Genomic DNA, 20,086 nt, shown 5'->3' with positions numbered 1-20,086 from the left:
AGCCTGGTACTTGGACACCGCGCATAGCGACGCCTTGGCTGTGACGCAGATTAATATCACGTGTTTTATTGTCGGGCAGCAGCGACCAGATCAGGGTTTTGCTACAAGGGTTACTTGATGCCAGTATAGCGATGCTCTGGGGACGCACCCCAGTTCGTGCAAAACCATGCTGTCATGCAGGACGGCAGACATCTCGCACCCTTGCTTCCGCTTCCAATGGCCACTCTGGCGATCCATGGAAGTCGTTTCTGGATTGGTTCATGGAGTCGTCTACCGCACCACACCACAGGCACCAACCAAGACGCCGTTGCGCTTCAACGGGTAAGCAATTTCAAGGAAAAGGAACAGGGCAGTGGACGTTACGTCCACTTGAACATCCGTCTTTGCGAGCTGCAATGCCGGAACCTTCAGCCAAGTTCACAGGATCTCCAAGAACTCGTGACCAGATAGCTACGACCGAAAGCGATATTGCAGATTGCGGAGCTAGACGGCTTCGAGGAAACATCCCATCTAGAAGATTCCCAGTAAATACCTCCCTCACCCATTATAAGGAAGTTCTCAATCGTCTTCACGTTCATCACCACCGCCGGGGACATCTTAACCAACCCGCCCAAGGCCGCGCCATCCACTTCACTTCAGCCATGAAATCTTCGGCTGATCCGATTGAGCAACTTGAGTCTGCTTTGGAACAAGGTGTAGATGCAGAGCGTATCCTGTTGTCTGACCAGTTGGACGATGGCACATCAGGCGAACCGATTCAAAAGGAATGCAACCCCCCGGCCACTGTGGCAGAACTATTGCGACTCTTGTCTGAACTGGAGCTACAAATCAAAGCAGATGATGGATGTATCACGCCTGACGCACACTACTTGACCTCTCGTGTTTGGAAAGCGTTCAAGAACCTGGCTGAAACCATACCACACGAGCTCAAGGCGTTGCGAAACCATGATTTCACGGTCCTCTTTGAAATAGTGAAACGGTCGCGCGTGCCTTGTGAAGAACGAGTAAATCGAGTTATGCTTGTTATGAATACACTGCAAGAATGCGGACGTCCGGCATCTCTTCGTGGTTATGAGGCATTAATGTCTGCACATATTGGTGAAGCTGGTGCCTCAGACATCTGTACGAAGATTTTGCAAGGAGCGATAGAAAATGGGATTACTCCACGGACTGAAACATATAATATCCTTCTTCGTGCGCGGATCGTGGAATATGGTGTGGATGCTGCTAGGACGTGGTTGGCGGAACATGTGGAAGGCAAAGCACAAGTGCGTTCGACGAAAGAGTCAGAGTCTTTTCCTTTTGCGGCTACAGTCAGCACCTTCAATGCTATTATCCATGGTTATATCCAGGCGGGCGACATTCGCCGCGCCTTGCAGTGTGTGAAGGAGATGGAGGAGAAAGTGTTACCCCCGAACTTTATAACTTGGACGATGCTAATCTTTGGGTATAGCAAGTGCGGCGACCGATCTGCGGTCATTAGAACCTTTCGCAACATGATTGCGGCAAATGTACGTCCCTCAAGAGTGACATACGAAACCATAATATTCGCATTATTGGGAGGTGGGCGAGTTAAGAGGGATTTCCTGCAACAAGACTCACGAGAGCGTACTACATACCCGGTCAGTGGAGACCAAAAGGCAGGCGACGAGGAAAAGAATGCGATGGGGGAGGCAATGGAGGTGTATGAGGATATGATTGCTGCAGGCTTCAAGCCAGGAGTGATGTTATACAATATTTTCATGACCGCTTACCTCAATCGAAAAGAGTTACCTCGTGTCAAGCAATTATTTGACGAAATGCTCAAGAGAGGCCTATACCCCGATGTGGCGACTTACACTATTGCGATATCCGCGTGTAGTGCGGCGAACGACATATCGGCAGTAGACGAAGTTTTTGCCCATTTACGTCAGAGTGAGATAGAACCCGACATTATTCTTTATGGGACCGTTATGGCAGCGCATGCGCAGAAGGGAAACCTCGTCAAAGTGCGCACGTATCTAGAGGATATGGTGAATGCCGGATGGAAGCCTAATTATTATATTTGGCACATCCTCCTACACGCTTACTGCCAGTCGCGCGATATGAGTGGAGCTCATAAAATCGTTGAAGAAATGCAACGATCTGGTTTCCCAGCCACGGAAATTACATACAACACCCTGATCAATGGATACGGTCATGTAGGCAATATTGAAACTGCTGAGGAAGTCTTTCGATCATTCGTTAGTAAGAAGATTAAGATCTCTGTGGAGACGTTCAACATTATGATCAATGCTTTAGCCCGAAACCAAGATCGAGAAGGTGCCATGAGGATTTACGCGGAAATGATTGATCGCGGCCTACAACCAGATCGGATTACGTTTAATATCCTAATTAAACTTGAGTCGAATCGATTGGATGCTATCGGAGCTAGCGACCGATACCGGGAAATGCTTTCTGCGGGTCTGGAACCTGATGAACGCACATACATTCCAATGATCAATCTCCATGCGCGCCGTTCCGATTTCGACCGTGCCCGAAGTATTCAGCGTCATCTGCTCTCCCTTGGTCACCTCACACCCACATTCCAATCGCATAATGCTTTCATCGAAGCTTATTGGAAACAGGGGAGCGCCTCGGATGCCGTAAAGGAGTATGAATTCGCAACAGAAGTTAAGCAGATGACACCCGATATCCGAACGTTTGACATGTTGGTACGTGCTTTTGGATACAAGGGAGATGTGGGAAGCGCACGACAATGGTTTGACAAGTGCATCGACGTGGGCATCCAACCCGATACACGACTGTGGAATGCCTTAATGTCTGGATACGTGACGATAGGGGACCGAGATGCTGCCTTTGCGGTTTGGAAGGAAATGGAAAAGGCGGGGGCCAAGGCAGATATTTTCACATATACTTTGATGTTGAAAGCCGGAGTAAAGCAAAGTGAAGGACAGCAAAAGGAACAACCTCAGGACGATCGGCATGCGGCCACATCCGGACATTCTCGGGATGGACGGACACGCACGAGAGAACGGGTCACAAAACCAACTGAACGGCGTCATAGTCGGTTACGTGCGTGGATAAATGTGGGTTTGGACGAGAAGACACATCCAGTAGAGAATAAAACCTCCAATCTCGATGAACAGCAGGATGGAGCAGCGCATCCAGATACCCTACGACCTGAGGATGATACGTCGGACCATGGTGTGCGAGTTACATCTGATATCGGAAAGGATCACGAATCAGCCATTATGTCCGACAATGAACTACTTGATCTTGCTACCGAAGAAATCGAAGACTCTGGCGCGGGGACACCTTCAGTAAATGACATTGAAAACACTGGAAGAGAGCTTTCAGCGAAGGTTCAACAAGCGGTAGGGTAAGAGGCAGAAGATCACACACAAGCGACACTACGGGCTCGATATGTGATGGATAGGGTGGATGGAACCATGAACCTTATTTATGCACTGTTGATAATATAAAAGTACCTCACTGGGGTCAAATCGAACAAACTCTTGGATCTTTTATAGTGCTGAAATTCAGTTTTATCATGCATAAATTCTTGTACTTTTAGCCAATAACGCATAGATTCCCAGGGCGACTAGTTGCGGGTTATTAACCAGTCTTGCCATGTCTAAGTCGTTTCGCAGCAGACTGATATTCCCCAATCAGAGGCGCCCGTCCTCTCAATCTCCAAAGAAACAAGTTTAGGACAATCTCTTTAATATATTAGATGACTGTACGTGATAGAAGCAAGTGGGCAGCATTCACACTAGTTGGCCATTGAAAAGAAACAGGCAATTTATCGCATCAGTTCGTGAATAATTTAGCTATTACCCAGGAAAAGGCCAATCTCTGGCATGTAACTCAACCAAACCCCCTCCCACAATGCTCACTGATTTATCTTCCATTCCTTGATTTCAATTGCCGTATATTTCATGATACTTGACAGCGCATTTGAACACTGACAAAAAGCCACAATGCGTCTGAGTCATCAGCCAATGACCTCAATTTAATGGGCGGCAATACAAGCGTGCCCTTTAGACATTTCACAGATTGACACCTCAATGTCTGCCTCGGCCGAATATCAGCACTTTGTAGGAAAGCACCTCGTCCAACCCCCCAATACAGTTGAAGCGGTACTCGCTTCAGGCATTCCACAACAACAGGTAGTTTTCCCTGTGCTCTTCTGTGAAACACACATGTGTTGTTACGCATTGACACCAATTTCAGGTCGTGACATTGGACGACCTCCCAAAACCCAACCGTGTCCTTGCCCAGGGCGGAATGCGGACAATGGATTTTAGACCTGAAAGAGTCAATGTGGAGGTGGATAAAAGAAATGTCATCTCGCGCGTATTTTTAGGCTGAGGGCATTAGTCCGAAGTATATGATAGCAGATAAAATTAGTTCAAGGAGGAGAGGCAACAGAGGCAAGTACGGCAGCTACAAGTGAACAAGTGTTATTTCTTCAAAAAAGGTTGTGCCAATAGACCATACCCATAAGGCCAAACTAGATACACCCATACTAAGGTTGTGCCACATGCTTTCATCTCTTGTTCCAGTCGGCAAAACGGTAATCAAGCGTCAATGCAATTGACCATTCTTAACCTCCACTTAATCATCGAGGGCAGGCACCTAACAAGAATCGTATAACTCACTCAGCACACACATACTTGCCCGAAACAGGTGCAAAAAGAAAGCATACCTTCACAATGGGCACATACTCTGGTTCCCACATGGCTTTCCGTACCATCTCTTCAACATGATTCTTTTCATCCAGCTTCCTTGCAACACCGTCCCGTCTCGCCTCTTCTGCAACAGCGCACGCAACCCTCATCGACACTGCCCGCGACTCGTCAATGCCAGGTAGTAACCCATCCTCCCTACGCTCAGGGGCATGTTCTGCAATCGCCTTGGCAGCAGCAATGAGCATGGCATCGGACAACCGCGTTGCACCGGAGACGATACAACCGAGTCCAATGCCGGGGTACGCAAAGGCGTTGTTGGCTTCTGCGATGCGGTAGGTTCTTTCGTCGTAGGACACAGGCGGGGATGGACCGCCCGTTGCGACAACGCATGTGCCGTTTGTGTAAGAAAAGAGGTCCGCGGGGTCGGCTTCGGCAAGGGACGTGGGGTTTGAGAGGGGGAAGATGATGGGGTGTGGGCCGGGCATATGTTGAACCAAATCCTTTGTGAACGCCCCTGTGGAAGTTGATACGCCAATGAGGATGGTAGGACGGACAGTGCGCATTGTTTCTTCAAAGGTTTTGGGACCTGTGTTTTTGGCGTATGGGCGTTGGGTGAGTGTAGGGTTTGAGTTTACGGTGATAAGCCCGTCCTTGTCGACCAGGTAGATGTGGTCATGGGCTTGGCGGTCATAGGCGGCGATAAGATCTGCGATGCCCGTGCCAGCTGTTCCGGCACCGAAGATGACGATGCGGTGGGAAGAGAAGGTCGTTTGGGTTTGTTTCAGAGCGGCGAGAAGGCTTGCGAGAACAATGACAGCCGTTCCTAGACGCCCAAAGGTGTGCAGGATGTGTCAATACTGTTGGACATCCTGTAGATCCCATAGACACCCTTTCCTGTCCACCTCCATTCTGGCTCTTGTCATATCTCATCAATCTCGATGGGGCTCACCTTGCATGTCATCATTGTACGTACAAAAGGCATCGCGATACGTGTTCAACAACACACGAGCATTCTCCTTTCCAAAATCTTCCCAATGGAGCACGGCATTAGGCATGAATTCCTGTTTCGCCTTGACAAATCTGTCCACAAAGTCGTAATAGTCCTTCCCGCGTATGCGCTCATGATTCCACCCAGTGTACAAGGGATCGTTGCGTAGCTTTTCGTTATTTGTTCCGACATCGAGAACTACAGGCAGAACCCGCGCGGGGTGAATTCCTCCAAAAGCAGTGTACAGAGACAGCTTTGCTATGGAAATCCATATGCCGCCGACTCCCTGATCTCCAATGCCGAGAATCATTTCCCCGTCCGTGACGACAATCATGTCAACGCCATCGGGTGCATACTCGGGCAAAACCTCTTGGATCCACTCGCTGATTCTGTCCCTGTCTGGGTACGACAAGAACACTCCACGCGGTCTACGGAAGAGGCGGCTGTAGTTTTCAATGGCCTTGGCTTCTGTGGGCGTATATACGATGGGGAGCATTTCCTCCAAGTGATCCTTCAGGAGCCTATAATATAAGACCATGTTTTGATCCAACATGCTGTTCATGAATGTATTTTGTAATAGCATTGAATCTTCCTGGCGAAACTGACGATACGCCCGCTTTACTTTGCCGTCCAAAGAAAATACGGATTCTGGGAGAAGGAGCTGCAATCCCAACTGGATGCGTTCATTGCGTGGAAAGGCTGTCCCTTTGTTGAGTAATGGATGGTTGAGGATCTCATCAGCTCCAAGTGTCGTGTGGATAACCTCCTTGCTGTCGCTGCACGTTGTGTATCTGTACTTGGGTTTGGGCATGAATAAGAATTGCAAAAGCAAAAAGAAAAGAATGTGCAAGGAGCACGAGTACCCCGATAGGAGGTTAAACCCCAAGTGTGAAGGTGATGAGACGTCACTATAGTGACTCATCAGCATGTCATTCTGAGCATTGCAACGATCCCAAGCTGATGGCATTTTGAGTTCACCCAAACAGGATATTGTTCTATTTGTATGGGAGAGATATGTCTATCATTGCCTGTCAAGTCGTGAAATGGAGGATGCGTCCAAAGTAATCAATGTTTTGCCCGATCTCGCTTGTCTACGACCGTGGGAAAATGAAGATAAACAAATGACTCGACCATGGGACGCGTTTACATAATCTTAACTTGCGCAAGGGGAACGCATGCCAGGAGGTGGAAACGACGACATTGATTGGACCTTCATGGCGTGTGCAAAAGAATGACGTACGCAGGATACGGTATCTTCCGCCGAGAATTCCCGGATTGCAAAAAAAAGCGCAGTTCCCCAGGGTTATAAACAGGCGGGTGAGGTGTCCCTCCGTATTAGCGATAAACCTCTTTTCTCAATCTTCATACGACCGTCCTCTCTACCAGTAATGCCTAAAAAGTTCCACACTCCTCCTAATGACCTCCAAGACCTGCTCCCGTTGGAAAGCACCCTCAAACTGTACACCAAGAGTGCTTTGATCGACATTTCCAAACGGTACAATCCGATGGCCAGGCCCCCAACTGGTAACCTTAGGGCGGTTTTAAATGATGTAACTCAAAACCTCCAGTCCCCAATCCGCAAACTCAAACGAAAACAACCGATCAGCATCATCAACAGCCTCGAACCTGTCAACGACCAACTTGCGTCATTGGATGATATCTTGAGTAAGATCCAACAGAACTACGACAAAATCAAGGAAAATGACAACAAACTTCAAGTTCTGACTGAACGGACCGCTCGGATCGAATCTTGTGTCCAATCTACGCATACTCAAGTTCATTCCAACGATACAGTACTGCTCATGAATGTTATCGAAAACAGGTTGTCTGATTTGGAAAATCTGGTTATGAGGCAACACAATCAGGTGCTGTGGGATTTCAACAAGTTCAAAACAACGACGTTTAGCAAGATCGCCAACATCGAGGCCGCGGGTAACAAGTTGAACAACAATATGCACACCATGTCTGAGCGATTGAGCACACTCGCCACGTTGACGGAATCAATTTCAGTGGAAGTTCCCAAAATCTATCAGCAAATGACGCAAGCCTTTCATCAGATTAACGAAGCAGAATCTCGTATGGGATCCGCCATCGACGGTCCGTCGCCAATGGATGTTGATAGTCCTTTGCGGAAAGTGTCCAATGTTAGGTTAGTATCTTACTTGCGTAGTGCTTTGTGTAATTGTTCCCTTACCATTGTGTATCTTCCTAGATTCTTGACCTATATTCCGAACTACCTTGCAAGCCATTTTATACCGACTCAAAACCCTGAGCTAGTTACCTTAACGCAACGTTTTCCGCGCGTGAGCCTTCGTCTGTTTATCAAACCGCATACCAAAACCGAGTGCGTTCTTGAATGTGCACCGGAGATCGCTCTCCTTCTTCGTACGCGGCCCGACCTGGAACGTGTGAATTTACTTCGTGTTTTTTCAATTTCTGGACCCGAGGATATTGCGCACCAAGCGTGGACCATCATCAAAGACAAGTTTCCAACGGCGTTTGTCCTGTTCAAAACCAAAAAGTATTGATATTGTGCCGATTTTCAGCATGTTGTGATATGTATCTAGTTGGTGAAATGATGAATATCTTAAATACATTATATGCGACAATATTTCTACTTAGGATCTATAATTGGTAGAGGTAAAGTTGGATGATTTCATTGGGCTGCAATCGTCAAGGGGTTGACAGTACACATGGACGACCCAAATGCCCAACTACAGATATGTGGACTTGATCAAAAGGGAGATTCCAGTAGCAGGGTGCCAATTCACGGGCTGTTTACAGGAATGCGTATTCAATGCCCTCAAAGCATCTTTAAAAGTTGCACCTGCCAATGTGATGCGAGACCATCGGACAGGCGTACTGCGACATAGAACACCCACATACGTTGATGAATTGTTAACAATGATTCCCCAATGAATGAAAGCGGAATTCGCTCAATTACTTTATTATTAAAATTAATTCACCGTAGTCGCAGCCCGCTATCTCGCTTGTTCATTTGAATTAAAAAGAATATCTTTGTACATATATCCGCTGAATGCCCCGAATTGTTCATGTCAGAAAATGTTGTGTACATGATAGCTAAAGCAACGAGAAAGCGCAATCAGTTTGGTTAAACTCCAAATGATTTAGAATACAGACATTCCAATTACTTACCAATTTGTGCACCCTCCACCCCTTCCACCAGGTTTATACTCGCTGCAACCACACTTTCGACAATTGGGACTGTCCGATATGTCAATGAGCGGCTTGGCGCTCTTCATGGTTTTCGAACGAGTCACCAAAACGCCGTCTTCGTCGGCGCGTCGAGAGGAATGCGTGCTGCTCTTCTCTCGGTGCCGATGACGCGTGGTTGAGGACCTTTGAACTCGATCATCCCTGTGATCGCTACGGCGTCTTACGGAATCACGAGGAGAAGCGATAGCCTCTGATCGTTGAGAATCGGATATCTGTTGTACCAACGTACTGGTGGATCCACCTCCGATGGCCGTTCCACTCCCATATCTGGACCGGTGTCCAGACGATCGGTTACCTTCATCGTTGCGATCACGGTGATCTCGGTCAGGGTTTCGTTCATCTTTATTTCGGTCCAATTCCCTGTCCTTTTCTCTGTCCTTGTCACGTTCGCGGTTACGCTCTCGGACACTTCCACCCGGTCTGTCTCCTCTTCGTGATCTCTCTCGCTTGTGTTCGCGATCACGCACCTTTTCCCGTTTCCATTCAAGTTCTCGCTCCCTTTCTCGATCTGTATCCCGATCCTTATCACGTTCCTTGTCGTCTGCCGCGAAAGACAGGAGAGGTTTCGGCGGCGATGGGGGTGAACGTCTCTTTGCAACTACATCGTCTGTACTACGGTAGTTGCTTGATCGAGTCGTGGTCGGTCGTCTCATGAGGCCAACATCTGACTCGCGCTCAGAGGGCGACTATGTGAAAATTAGATTATGCAGCATATGCCGACTAACGGGCTGCGTCACTTACGTCATCTGGCACTCGTCGCGTTGATCTAGTTTTTCGTCGTGCCACATCAACTTCTCTCTCCGACTGAGAGGTAACATCTTCCCTGTCAGTCACCTTTCGACTAGGTCGTGTCGCCCGTCGTGAGACGAGCCCACCGTCACGCTCCCCATCCTCAGCTATTAATGCGGTCTTTTGACGCATCTGTCGAACAAGTAAAGGTTCATCATCGTCGTTCTCCGACGATGCTCTGCGGCGGTGGGATTTGCGGCGGGTTGAGGACCGACCAGCATCTGGTTCGGCTGACCTGCGAACTTCCGGGTGACTAATATTATTGTTCACGGTGCCAAATTGTAGTAGTGGCTCAGGGGATGCTGCACGTCGAGCAAGCCGCGTGTGATCCTGGCCCAAGTCCCCTTGTGAGCCACCTTCCGCACCCTCTACTTGCTTCGGATCTATCCTCTCCCGTGCACTTTTCCCTAGAGAATCGCCCTGTCTCCGCCGCCACGCTTTGGCAGAAATTTCATCGTAATCCTCGAAAAGTTCCGGGAAGTCAGCAAATGTCTTCTCACTCCTAGCCAATCGGATGGCTAGAACCCAATCATACAGTCGCTCCTGCTTTTCGACACACAAATATCGGACATAATCCTTTTTGTTTTCAAAGTAAGATATGCTGTTAGTTGATCGAAGGGCGAAACAGAATTGTGTTGGCGTCTTCTTTCGGCGTTGCGATAGAGTATATACATCGTAATTGCCAAGTCCACAAAAAAGGGATTCCGAACCCGACTGGTTGGCATCTTTGTAATAGTAGATACTGGCTTCGCGTAGTACAAAGAACTTGCGTTGCCATTTGCCAGGCTTCACTTCCATATGCATCCACCCTTGAACTCGTGGATATTTTCCCGCTACGGCTTTAGGAGAAACAGTGTCCCTGTACCCGTACTTTTTCATGACGATTGCGTTGATTGATGTCCCAGCATCCCAAGCAGATATAACGTCCGTAACGATTTCCCAATCTCGCAGCGGGCGTTCAATGCCAAGGTCATTACAAAGTTCAAACAACGTCCAGTTGGGTGACTTTTCCAGATGAAACTTTGTAACCACATCATGAACAATTTGATCGGCAGACATCAGGGATGTCAGGAGCAGCGTTTTAAAGGATCGAGCGTCCTCGATATAAATGCGAGTTGTAATCTTTTTCACATTCGCTTCGGTGAGCTTCGCCATTATCATATTCCTCTTGTCATCCGTCACAGGGAGAGTGACCTGTTCTGACATCGTCTCCTCTTTGATGCTCTTGATTCTCTGCAGCCCCTTCAATGGTTGGATTTTGGAAACTTCTCTTTCGTTCGCCTCAACAGCCCATGAAGGCGCGCCTTTGGTTTTGATGCTTTGCAACGCCGCCAACGAGGGGGACAAAGCCACTGAATTCATGCTACGCGAGTATCGATTCTTTCGAATAAAGCGATCCAACGTCACCAGGAGCCCGTCCATGTCCTCATAGTCGTCTACTGTAACATCTTCTAGTTGTGCTTTTGATTCGTTCTCTTGAAGTACCGGTTCTGACAACTGAGCGGGCGACTGATCATCGGCCGATTCACCTCCTGATATTAGGACGCTCTCATCTTCTGATTCAACCGTTTCACCCCTGTGTCTAGAAACTCGACCTTGCGACCGTCCTCCTCGTGTCGCAATCCCACCGCTGGTGCGCTCTTGCAATGAATGACCTTCCCGATCTGACTCAGGCTCACTGCCATATTCGTCTGAAACAGAACCCTCCTCGGTGTCATCGTCGTAGTCTGACAGACCCTCGCTCCCGCTGTCACTGTATGAGTATGAATTTGTGAGAGCATGTAAGTCCACTGGAGATGGTACCGTGGCGCTTTTAAGAATTGATTGTGGTTCTGGGTGGGAGATCTGTACTTCGTGTGCCAACGTCCCTGATAAAGACTCCTCTAAAGTTGCCGCAACAGTTCTTTTAGGGTCTCCCGACGAAGCAAAGCGTACCGATCGTGTTCCTCCAATGGTATCATTTTCAGTATTCGCCAACGCCATAGATCGTTCTGACGCATTACCAGGTCCAACCATACCGCCCTCCACTAGCTGTCCTGGTGGTCCTAACGTGTCTAGCGACGCTGTATGCTCATAGGAGACAACTCGTGCATGTGGATTCGCTTTCAATTGCTCCATGAATTGGGAATAGTCCACAACGGGCTTTGGAAGGGAGGTAATAGAGTCTCGTCTTGGCGGTGCTGGTATAGGTGCATCCGGCGCAGTACGAGCTGTCAGAAAGGCGGGAAGATCCCCCAAGGCGACCTTGTTCGGTGCTGATTTCGAGGGCGATGAACCTGTTGGCGATTTAGAGTCCAGGCCTTCCGAAATTGTCATGTCTTGTGCGGAAATCAGCAGACCGGAGCTCACTTGCGCTTTCCTGTAAGCAGGCAGGCTGAAGTGCTCCTGACCGTTGGTTTGAAAGGGTTGGAATGCAATGACTGATATCGTAATACACATGACATTTTCAACGACAGTTACATTAAACTTGAGTTTTTGATTCTATCACAGACATTAACTGCAAAAACGATGACGGGTGACGAAGGTATACTAGCAAGCTAAAGTCTATTTTGAGCATTGAACCGGAAAATGGCCGACAAGGCGATGTGGTTTCTTGTTATCATTGGAGGGACGGGCATCCACAGGGCGCTGTGGGCTTCTCGAGGATAAAACTACCAGGTTGCCCCACGTCAGCTCCAAGGTTGCGCTCAAAACAGCACCTGGCGAGTTCGGGGCCCGTCGGACAAGCAGAGCTATCGCCGTTCAATGCTGACACATCGCAACAAAGTTGGTTGATACACTTTGAGCCCGAAGGGCAGCCGGCATCTAAGACGCATTCCTTAAATGATGCGGCTTTTCCAGGAATCGGCATTTGACAATTAAAATTGTTGAAGGTGTATTTGCAGTATTTTGCAACGTCGCATTGTTTGCCGTCCCCAATACACTGTCCGTTCACGGCACAGAGACTGAATAGAGTGAGGAGAGCGAAGGCGATCGTGTCGCTGATGAAGTGCATAGCGGTCATTTGATAGCTTATTGGCTTTAAGATGAGTGGTAGACGTTGCAGTTGGAGGATGATTTATTCAAGTAGGGTGACTCGCCCGGCGTTCTTTTATATTCACCGTGAGCAGAATTGCAAAACTTGCTGTCATTTGCGTTCTGCTTCAGGGTAGTAGCACCCGCCTCCAGAATGCGGCATGTCAAGAAAAGCCCAACAGATCCCCGACCTTTCAAATCGGCATTTTTGCAGAGTATTATCCAATAATCGGTGCAGAAGGAGTCATTACAGTCGCAGATCCACAGCATCGATGATGTTGAGTTGTCACAATCGGACAGTGAACACCTTTCCAATGAACAAACCGTTCAGACATATCCAACCATTGATCACTTACTCTACCAAAGAAGAATGCACTGCGAACAGGACGAGGAGATCTCTGCACCTGAATTTGTCAGTGCCGCTTGCGGCCGAAATCCAAGTTAACGCGATGTCTCCAAACCTTGCCACATGGTAAGTTCGCAAGGTCGAAAATGTATGCGGCATGCGGCAGACCATGGCGGTCAATACGTTCATCCCAACGAACGTTACCAACTCCCCATTGTACGAGAAATGCAGATCAAACGCAGATCTGAGAAAATGGCTTTGGATATCTCCAACTAATATTCTGCTGACAGATTTCGATCGTGCGGACTGCGGCATGTCTTTGGATCCATAGCGTTGTGTACGCAAAATCATTAATAAGTAAAAGCCCAAGAAATACAATAGTCAGGCGAAGTTTGAAATCACGTGTATAAAAAGTACTTGTAGCAGCTACCCCTACGAGGACCTGTTAGGTGTATGGTTGGGGGCATGTTGACGGTGATGACGGTATTTACATGCAATGGCATGGCACATCTACAAACGGCAACTGGCGTAATTGTTGTCCATGATTTCCATAATCTGGAAATGTGCCGATTGAAGACATACCACTGTATTTCGCCTTTTCTTTTACGATTGTTGACTGCCTTGTCGACATACCATGCATGCTAACGTAGAGAGCTTTTGATTCATATCTCTTAGAGGCATTCATCGGATCATTTCTGTACATTTGCCTCCGCATATCAATCTGAAATTATTCTGTGGATCTTCACTGTGCATATTTCTTGCAAAAACTGCTGTAAAGCGGTGACAGCAAAATTGGGTCGCATTTTAGCATATGATCTGGAAATTTTAAGAGTGTTTCAAAGCGTGCATTGCGCTAAAGACAATGAATTTAAACGTTGTGTCTGTATCGGCCATGTGCTAAGGGTTGTGGGGTTGAATGTTGTCACCCTCCACATGCCGCAGCGGTGGTGAGCGTAGACGGATTTAGAGCAACAAATGCCGTTGCAAACCATTCTAACTGCAAATTCGGCTACAGCTACAAAATGAAAACTAGGATGATCCCCAACGCCTGCTGCACCCCAACGGCTGCGACGATGGCAGCAACCTACCAAGCTGGAACGACCTATGTTGCAAGTAGCGGCGCTGAGGTCGGCAACCATGGACGCTGTTAAATTTCAAGTGCCGGAGGGGTCGGAGCATGGCTCAGAGGTTGAGCTTGCAACAAGTTATATAGTGAATTTCCCCGCCCGTAAAGTTAAAGCAATATAACCAATATTGGCAATAATTGTTCATTTAGACAAAAGAGGTAATATGACCCGAGTTGCGCATGCGTTACATAAGGCAAGATCAGTGCGAATTAACCACATTTAGTGACATAATCAGCACCCCCATCGCTGACAGCGGTGAGGTGCATGCTAATGTTCTCCAAACTGCGGTGTGGCATGCCAATGTTTTTTCTTTCTCCAAACTGCGGTGGAGCGCATGCTGAAGGTCTATAAAAGGGGGGCATTTGCTCTCCCCCCATCTTGTTTCTTTTCCCTCGACTCTCGAAGCATCCTCAAGCAACTCTCAAGTCAATCATGAGAACGCCGATGTGGTGGTGCCGAGGGCCTCGTCCGCCCGACAACGACAACAACATAACCCCTTGCAAACACTGCTACTACTATGCTGCAATGATCGCAGGTATGCATTGTTTTTGTATTTTCCCAGGTGTATTCCCAGTCTAATTATTCTGATTTTACTAGTATCTGAACATCCTCCGACTCAAGAATTTCGGAATCAAAGGCCTAGTAGGATTTCTCTCGTGGTGGTGGGCTTAGTTACCCGGTTAGAACAACCGTAATGTATTGCATGTGTAATTGGGCCTAGTCGTAGTTGGCTACTAGTAAGGGGGAGTAACTTGGCTTTTCCGAACCGGTTGTCGCCGGTTCATTCCCTGGTGTATTATGTTGTTATTGCCAATACACTAAGGCAAGATCACTTTACTCCCACGCTCCTTGTTCATCCTGACCATGGCAAAAGACGAAGATCCGGCATTGACAATAGATGCACCTGCTAATGCGGACCGTATATCCAATGCGTTTCCTACCGTTGATGAGCAGCGCATCAGGAATTCGTTGAAGGACCGCTTTGCATTCTCCAAAAAGGCATGCTGCTCCTGGAATTTTGGCGATTTTGGCGACGCTAGCTCACCTAACTACCTGAAAGGCCAATTTCAGGAAAATAACAGCCAAGCATTCTATTCCAGCGTCGTATAGGCAGTCACCAGAAGAGGTTATGGTTGGACAACCTCCTTTGGACGCTCAGAATCCAAATCTTCCAGTACAACCAGGTTCTGGATCTTCAAGGCAGCCGACACTACCCCAGCAGCAATGTACCGAACATAATAGCTACAGGTCTTCCTCTTCTCAGCTCCAGGCACCACCCACACCAGTATTTCGGCCGGCTGTTTTCCTCAACTCTTCCTGTAGTACACCTGTATCGTCCACAGGATCTCGCGTCAGTGACAGCAGATCTTCTACTCCGTGCCCTGCTAAGAGTCCTTCATTACAATTGGCAACGTCGCTATTCAGTCCACCGATTCGAGGTCCTGAGGACGAAAACTTTATCAGTGGCCCGGATGATCTGGAATCTGTGTCAGCTCCAGAGACCGAACCTGTCAAGATATCTGACAATACAATGTCTCGGCATTACGGGTATGCGGAGGAATACATGCCCGATTCAGCTAATCGGTCAACAAGAGAACGAATAATTGAATGTAAGAATACAAACTGCCCTTCGCAAAAATTCCCAACTCGTCCTTCCCGATCTTGACCACAACGCTTTCTTAGATATCCAGCTCTATCACATCAAAGATATTATGAAGGCAATCTTTGACGCACAGCGCGTCAAGGCGCAGGTAATACTAGTTTTTCAGCTGTTGACAAAATGACCACTGCTGAACTACTATCTCTAGCGAACATCGACAAAGGAGAGATACTGCGTAATCCTCCACATTGATCCTGCAGTGTTGTTGGACTACGACGGTAATGACATGGCTTTTTACCTGCTGAACGAAGATTCAGCTTATAATGTTCTCCACCTACCCGCACAGAGAATATTGGAAATGAATTAATACGGGGTTTGGCTGAGAACCTCAAAGAAGATTTTGCCAGTGGTAGGCGATTAGCTTTGCTTCTATGGTTCGGACGCAAAGGCATTGATGACAGCTCCAGCCTGCTTTTGGCACATTGAAAAAGCGACACGCGCTCAATCCACCCTCTTTCCAGAGCACGTACGAGCCGCCATCCGTCTGGCCTACTTGCCAGCGATTCCAGAGTAAGATGCATCTGGACTATGCTCTCATCTTCAGTTTCGCTACATTGACGCTGCCATACAGGCTGCACTTTTACAACTTACGGGAGGTCTTCAATCACAGCCGCGGAGAACTCTGCAAAGTCACAAAGCAAAACCTTGTCGCTATTCGTGGCATTGTATCATGCTTGCACCTACCCTTTCATACCATGTATGTCCGACAAGTTGCTTGACGTGATCCGATACAACATCAAACATCTTCAATGATTATCCAGATACAGTCAGACGTATGGATGCCTTAACCCCAAATGCAGAAATCGGAATACTATGTGAGCTATTGTTGTAGTCTTGAACTCGACCTAGTCTGCATGAACTACCCATCGGGCTTTTAAGGTATGTTGCAATCAATAATCGAGTGCATCGAGTAGTCAAAAGGGCGGAGGACGGCACCTGCTTGCATACCACGACAAGGTTTGTACGTACAATAAACAAGAGCGGTGCCCACAGTGAATGATGGTTTCATCGAAAATGCAGCGCAACGGTACATGACGTCGATTTAAACTGTAGCCATTGTGGAGATATAATGTTAGATATGGCTGCAGATCGAGTAACAACAGGTAGAATGCGCTACTATTGAAATATTGACGTCAACCTCGATCACACTAACGAAGACGAACCCAAAGTACGGCAGAAGGGCCAAATGCTCAACATATGCGCTGACGGTTGCTTCTCGAACGGTAACGCATGCCATGGCATTTACTTTTACCTAATTATTACCACTCACCAAACTGATATCACCGTTAGAAGTAACATTCGACTTGGAAGGTAGGTATTTGGATCATCAACTGACTTACGCTCAAGTACAGTCTGTGCTGAGAACAACACTAGATGACCTTGTCAATGTTGTCCAAGTTGGTGACTACATTGAGCTTATTGGCAGTGTGCACGCCCAACCTGGTAATAAGAGAACAAAAGTGAGGATGAATGTTTTAGTAAACAACTTCCTTTGAAGGTTATACCATTGGCACTCGGTTCGTCAGTACCTATCGGATGCTGATTCGGGTGAGTTAACTAGTATTTCGTTCACGGTAAGGATGAGTTCAAACTAAGATGGCATGAATCCAGGTTAATAATGCTCGCAAATTGAATTGGGTATGTGTTCATTGATGGCGGTCGTTACAGCACACGTTTAACTTACCATATGGGGAACTAGACTCCTGCGTTATCCGCCAACTTGAACCTTGGAAGGGCATGGACTCTGAACACACAAAAGCCCGATGTGTTCGGGCGCGGGACCGATCTGTTGCCACAAGTTTTTCTGCGAATGCAGCAAGGTAGCTGCGTACATGATTGTTCTGACAAACTTTGAGCACGGCTAATATTATACATCGCAGCGAACTTGTCACCTTATGCATTCTCACAAAAGCTTGTTGACAGCTTCTGTCGTAAGTTCCCAACCTGTTAATCCAATTTTCAAATAATCTCTTATTACGGTACAGATGATGTCGTGCCCCGGACAATGTGGAGGAAAGCGAAACTTGCTATGCTTTTAAGGTGAAGAGTTAATGCAACGATTGGTTCCTGCTGCTACGATGAACCAAGGACATTGTAGTCTCGTATCGTTACCATCATCTGGGGATATTATGCCAGATCTTAGATCACAGAGACAATCCGTTAATCTCCTGTACACTGTGGACTTGACCACGCCAGTCCTATTGCGCTTAATATTACGGGCGGCAAGCTTGCGTAGGTAAGGAGTACCACCTAAGCTACGTGCCGTAGAATTATCCATCAATCAGGCTTATAGAAACCAAATCTGGACACATGGAATACATTCCAAACATGATCCGTTGCTACAGATCAGTGACTCTGGAAAACTACAACATCAGCGCATACAAGGTCTGCTGGGAGCATTCAGAACCTTATTTCTTTTTACTGTCCTACTCGAACTCTGGCATGCTGATACTAGCCTATTTCCTTTCAGCGAGTCCGCTCACACAAGCCAGAGACGGGGTGCTTTTTGTGGAATTAGACAAGCTTAGCCGAAAGCAGGTAGCGAGCCTGAGCGAAGGTACGTACTGCACATTAACGCCGAGCGGAACACCCATGAGAGCTGACAATGCAATCAGCTGTGGCCACACCTATCCTTCGTGGATTGGCACACGGCGAACAGATTGTCCCGTTGCATGCAAATGTCTGTGTCTGGGGATCAGCATGCACTCACAATGCCAAGAATAAAAGATGGGATCCAGAGGAAAAGACTTCTTTGGAGGTGGACATCTACGTTCTTTGCAATGAATTATATGTTGTTGCTCTGACCGCCCTATCCAGAAAACGGTGAAAGAGGCCGTGAAGCCATTGCTAAGGTAACGTACATACGGCCCACATCCAAACTCACTGCACTCTTTGATGCGTTCCGAGTGTATAGCAAATTCGACGTTGTTCTCAACATGTGCCAATCGTCCACCAAGAGTAAACACGATGAAATCATCAGCGGCCACATTCTGTCACAAGAGATGCGGAAGTTGAACGACCAGCAGCATGGCGATGAGCTGACGGCCGACCCGTTCTATGTGTCCCATGAAGACTTTGTGCAGGTATACCTTGATACTCTCCATTGTCATGCTTCTCGCTGACATGTTCTGTATCCTTCTACCTAGTTTGTCCATGCGGCTTCTAACATTACAGTCAAGTACGTTCCTTAAAGCGTAATATCTGGCGTTCAAATACCTTGTCCCTACATTTACTCTCTGCGCAGGCTATCCCTGGAATGTCAGACCTTTCTACGCTCTTATTTTTCCGCTCTTCGGCGTCTTGTTGGGAACATCCCGAGTGCAGCTGATTCTATGCTCGCTAAAATGGAGGTATGGATGAATGATGCTATTGGTAAAAATCGACGACACAGGGAAAGATGTTTCTGACCTTTTTACGCATTGACGATAGACTCTCATTCGCTTAGCATGCTGCCATGCCAAGGTATCTCCACTCTGACATCTCTTATACGGCCCATTGCTGATATCCATTCGTCCTGAAGCTGTGTCTTCGTGATACTGCTCTCATCGATGATGGACTTGTCAGGTGGGGCATTCTGCCTGGAAGTCATTACGTACGCTCCAATCCCCAACCTTTTGTTAGTATCCTCTTTGTGGAAGAAACAATGGCCGCCGCCCATGGCATCTCGATTCTCGGATTCAACAGCTTACCAAATGACCAGGAAAATCTCCATGTCCTTTTCGGGTCTGGCGAACAGACTGAGAAATCCGGGCAACGAGTCCCAGAGCGCGAGGAGGATGCAAGTATTGAAAACCATTATGCAGTCAAGCTTTTGGCCTCACATATGATGCTTTGACTAGGTGATGGTCCTCGACTCGGACAGTGAAAGCGATAGCAATGACGATGATTTTGGTGCTGCTTCTGTTAGCGAAATGGCCTTCAATCGGTAAGAGTCTGTGTTCCATCTGACGCTACTGCAAATACTCATCTCCTGGGCCATAACGCAGACTCTACGCGCACACGATTTCTATCTTGGATCGCTTTTCTAGTGAACTTCGCATGTAAAGAGAATCACAAATTAGTCATGCACATCATTTGTTAACCTATCCTAGCATAAATGCACGCAAAATAGAGTCTCAACAATTGAAAACCCACATTCTATCTAATCTGATGATAAAAAACTATCTCCTTCAGGTGGCATTCCGTTCTAGCTGTGTTTGCCAGCCCATCGAACGAGACTTTCAGAACAAACTAATCAGATGCTCACCGATC

General features: G+C 47.5%; 6 protein-coding genes across 6 annotated transcripts; 3 read left to right on the top strand and 3 right to left on the bottom strand.

Moving 5' to 3' along the window:
* Positions 1-107: 107 nt before the first annotated feature.
* On the top strand, positions 108-3,557 carry SPPG_05807 (pentatricopeptide repeat domain-containing protein). Its single transcript, XM_016754016.1, has one exon. It carries the CDS (start codon positions 132-134, stop codon positions 3,363-3,365), a length of 3,234 nt encoding a protein of 1,077 aa, XP_016606871.1. The 5' UTR covers positions 108-131; the 3' UTR covers positions 3,366-3,557.
* A 728-nt stretch (positions 3,558-4,285) lies between these two features.
* Positions 4,286-6,754, bottom strand: SPPG_05806 (uncharacterized protein). Its single transcript, XM_016754015.1, has 3 exons — positions 5,623-6,754; positions 4,691-5,496; positions 4,286-4,620 (listed from the first exon to the last, which is right to left on the bottom strand). The coding sequence occupies exons 1-3, from the start codon at positions 6,626-6,628 to the stop codon at positions 4,600-4,602; spliced, it is 1,833 nt and encodes a 610-aa protein (XP_016606870.1). The 5' UTR covers positions 6,629-6,754; the 3' UTR covers positions 4,286-4,599.
* SPPG_05805 (uncharacterized protein) lies at positions 6,391-8,272 on the top strand. The gene is made up of 2 exons (XM_016754014.1): positions 6,391-7,810; positions 7,874-8,272. Exons 1-2 carry the CDS (start codon positions 7,050-7,052, stop codon positions 8,187-8,189), a joined length of 1,077 nt encoding a protein of 358 aa, XP_016606869.1. The 5' UTR covers positions 6,391-7,049; the 3' UTR covers positions 8,190-8,272.
* Positions 8,245-12,042, bottom strand: SPPG_05804 (uncharacterized protein). The gene is made up of 3 exons (XM_016754013.1): positions 9,640-12,042; positions 8,818-9,584; positions 8,245-8,742 (listed from the first exon to the last, which is right to left on the bottom strand). Exons 1-3 carry the CDS (start codon positions 12,001-12,003, stop codon positions 8,718-8,720), a joined length of 3,156 nt encoding a protein of 1,051 aa, XP_016606868.1. The 5' UTR covers positions 12,004-12,042; the 3' UTR covers positions 8,245-8,717.
* An 82-nt stretch (positions 12,043-12,124) lies between these two features.
* On the bottom strand, positions 12,125-12,861 carry SPPG_09308 (uncharacterized protein). The gene has a single exon (XM_016757467.1). It carries the CDS (start codon positions 12,689-12,691, stop codon positions 12,287-12,289), a length of 405 nt encoding a protein of 134 aa, XP_016606867.1. The 5' UTR covers positions 12,692-12,861; the 3' UTR covers positions 12,125-12,286.
* Positions 12,862-15,039: 2,178 nt separating this feature from the next.
* Positions 15,040-19,879, top strand: SPPG_05803 (uncharacterized protein; the record flags this gene model as incomplete). Its single annotated transcript, XM_016754012.1, has 31 exons — positions 15,040-15,279; positions 15,335-15,785; positions 15,859-15,926; positions 15,984-16,053; positions 16,122-16,184; positions 16,243-16,345; positions 16,407-16,532; positions 16,597-16,650; positions 16,715-16,792; positions 16,856-16,938; positions 17,005-17,058; positions 17,126-17,146; positions 17,210-17,278; positions 17,334-17,383; positions 17,447-17,473; positions 17,535-17,655; positions 17,716-17,766; positions 17,821-17,875; positions 17,934-18,071; positions 18,129-18,220; positions 18,306-18,392; positions 18,451-18,593; positions 18,653-18,687; positions 18,750-18,918; positions 18,982-19,013; positions 19,080-19,185; positions 19,265-19,297; positions 19,356-19,399; positions 19,457-19,613; positions 19,675-19,760; positions 19,822-19,879. 31 exons carry the CDS (start codon positions 15,040-15,042, stop codon positions 19,877-19,879), a joined length of 2,964 nt encoding a protein of 987 aa, XP_016606866.1.
* Between the last annotated feature and the right edge of the window lie 207 nt (positions 19,880-20,086).

The sequence above is a fragment of the Spizellomyces punctatus genome (assembly GCF_000182565.1).
Source record: "Spizellomyces punctatus DAOM BR117 chromosome Unknown supercont1.10, whole genome shotgun sequence".
In the NCBI taxonomy this organism is placed as follows: domain Eukaryota; kingdom Fungi; phylum Chytridiomycota; class Chytridiomycetes; order Spizellomycetales; family Spizellomycetaceae; genus Spizellomyces; species Spizellomyces punctatus.
The sequence above is the reverse complement of the archived record's forward strand: the minus strand, read 5'-3'. Positions and strand labels throughout refer to the sequence as shown.

What these genes read in the sequence shown, in the direction of transcription:
- SPPG_05807 (XM_016754016.1), top strand. Translation starts at nt 132, where the DNA reads ATGCTCTGGGGACGCACCCCAGTTCGTGCAAAACCATGCTGTCATGCA.
- SPPG_05805 (XM_016754014.1), top strand. Translation starts at nt 7,050, where the DNA reads ATGCCTAAAAAGTTCCACACTCCTCCTAATGACCTCCAAGACCTGCTC. An exon ending in CGGAAAGTGTCCAATGTTAG is followed by an intron (nt 7,811 to 7,873) that starts GTTAGTATCTTA and finishes GTATCTTCCTAG; the next exon opens with ATTCTTGACCTATATTCCGA.
- SPPG_05804 (XM_016754013.1), bottom strand. Translation starts at nt 12,003, where the DNA reads ATGACAATTTCGGAAGGCCTGGACTCTAAATCGCCAACAGGTTCATCG. An exon ending in CGCGACGAGTGCCAGATGAC is followed by an intron (nt 9,585 to 9,639) that starts GTAAGTGACGCA and finishes ATTTTCACATAG; the next exon opens with TCGCCCTCTGAGCGCGAGTC. An exon ending in GGTGGAGGGTGCACAAATTG is followed by an intron (nt 8,743 to 8,817) that starts GTAAGTAATTGG and finishes TCGTTGCTTTAG; the next exon opens with CTATCATGTACACAACATTT.
- SPPG_05806 (XM_016754015.1), bottom strand. Translation starts at nt 6,628, where the DNA reads ATGCCATCAGCTTGGGATCGTTGCAATGCTCAGAATGACATGCTGATG. An exon ending in GTACAATGATGACATGCAAG is followed by an intron (nt 5,497 to 5,622) that starts GTGAGCCCCATC and finishes TTGGGCGTCTAG; the next exon opens with GAACGGCTGTCATTGTTCTC. An exon ending in AGTATGTGCCCATTGTGAAG is followed by an intron (nt 4,621 to 4,690) that starts GTATGCTTTCTT and finishes GATTCTTGTTAG; the next exon opens with GTGCCTGCCCTCGATGATTA.
- SPPG_09308 (XM_016757467.1), bottom strand. Translation starts at nt 12,691, where the DNA reads ATGACCGCTATGCACTTCATCAGCGACACGATCGCCTTCGCTCTCCTC.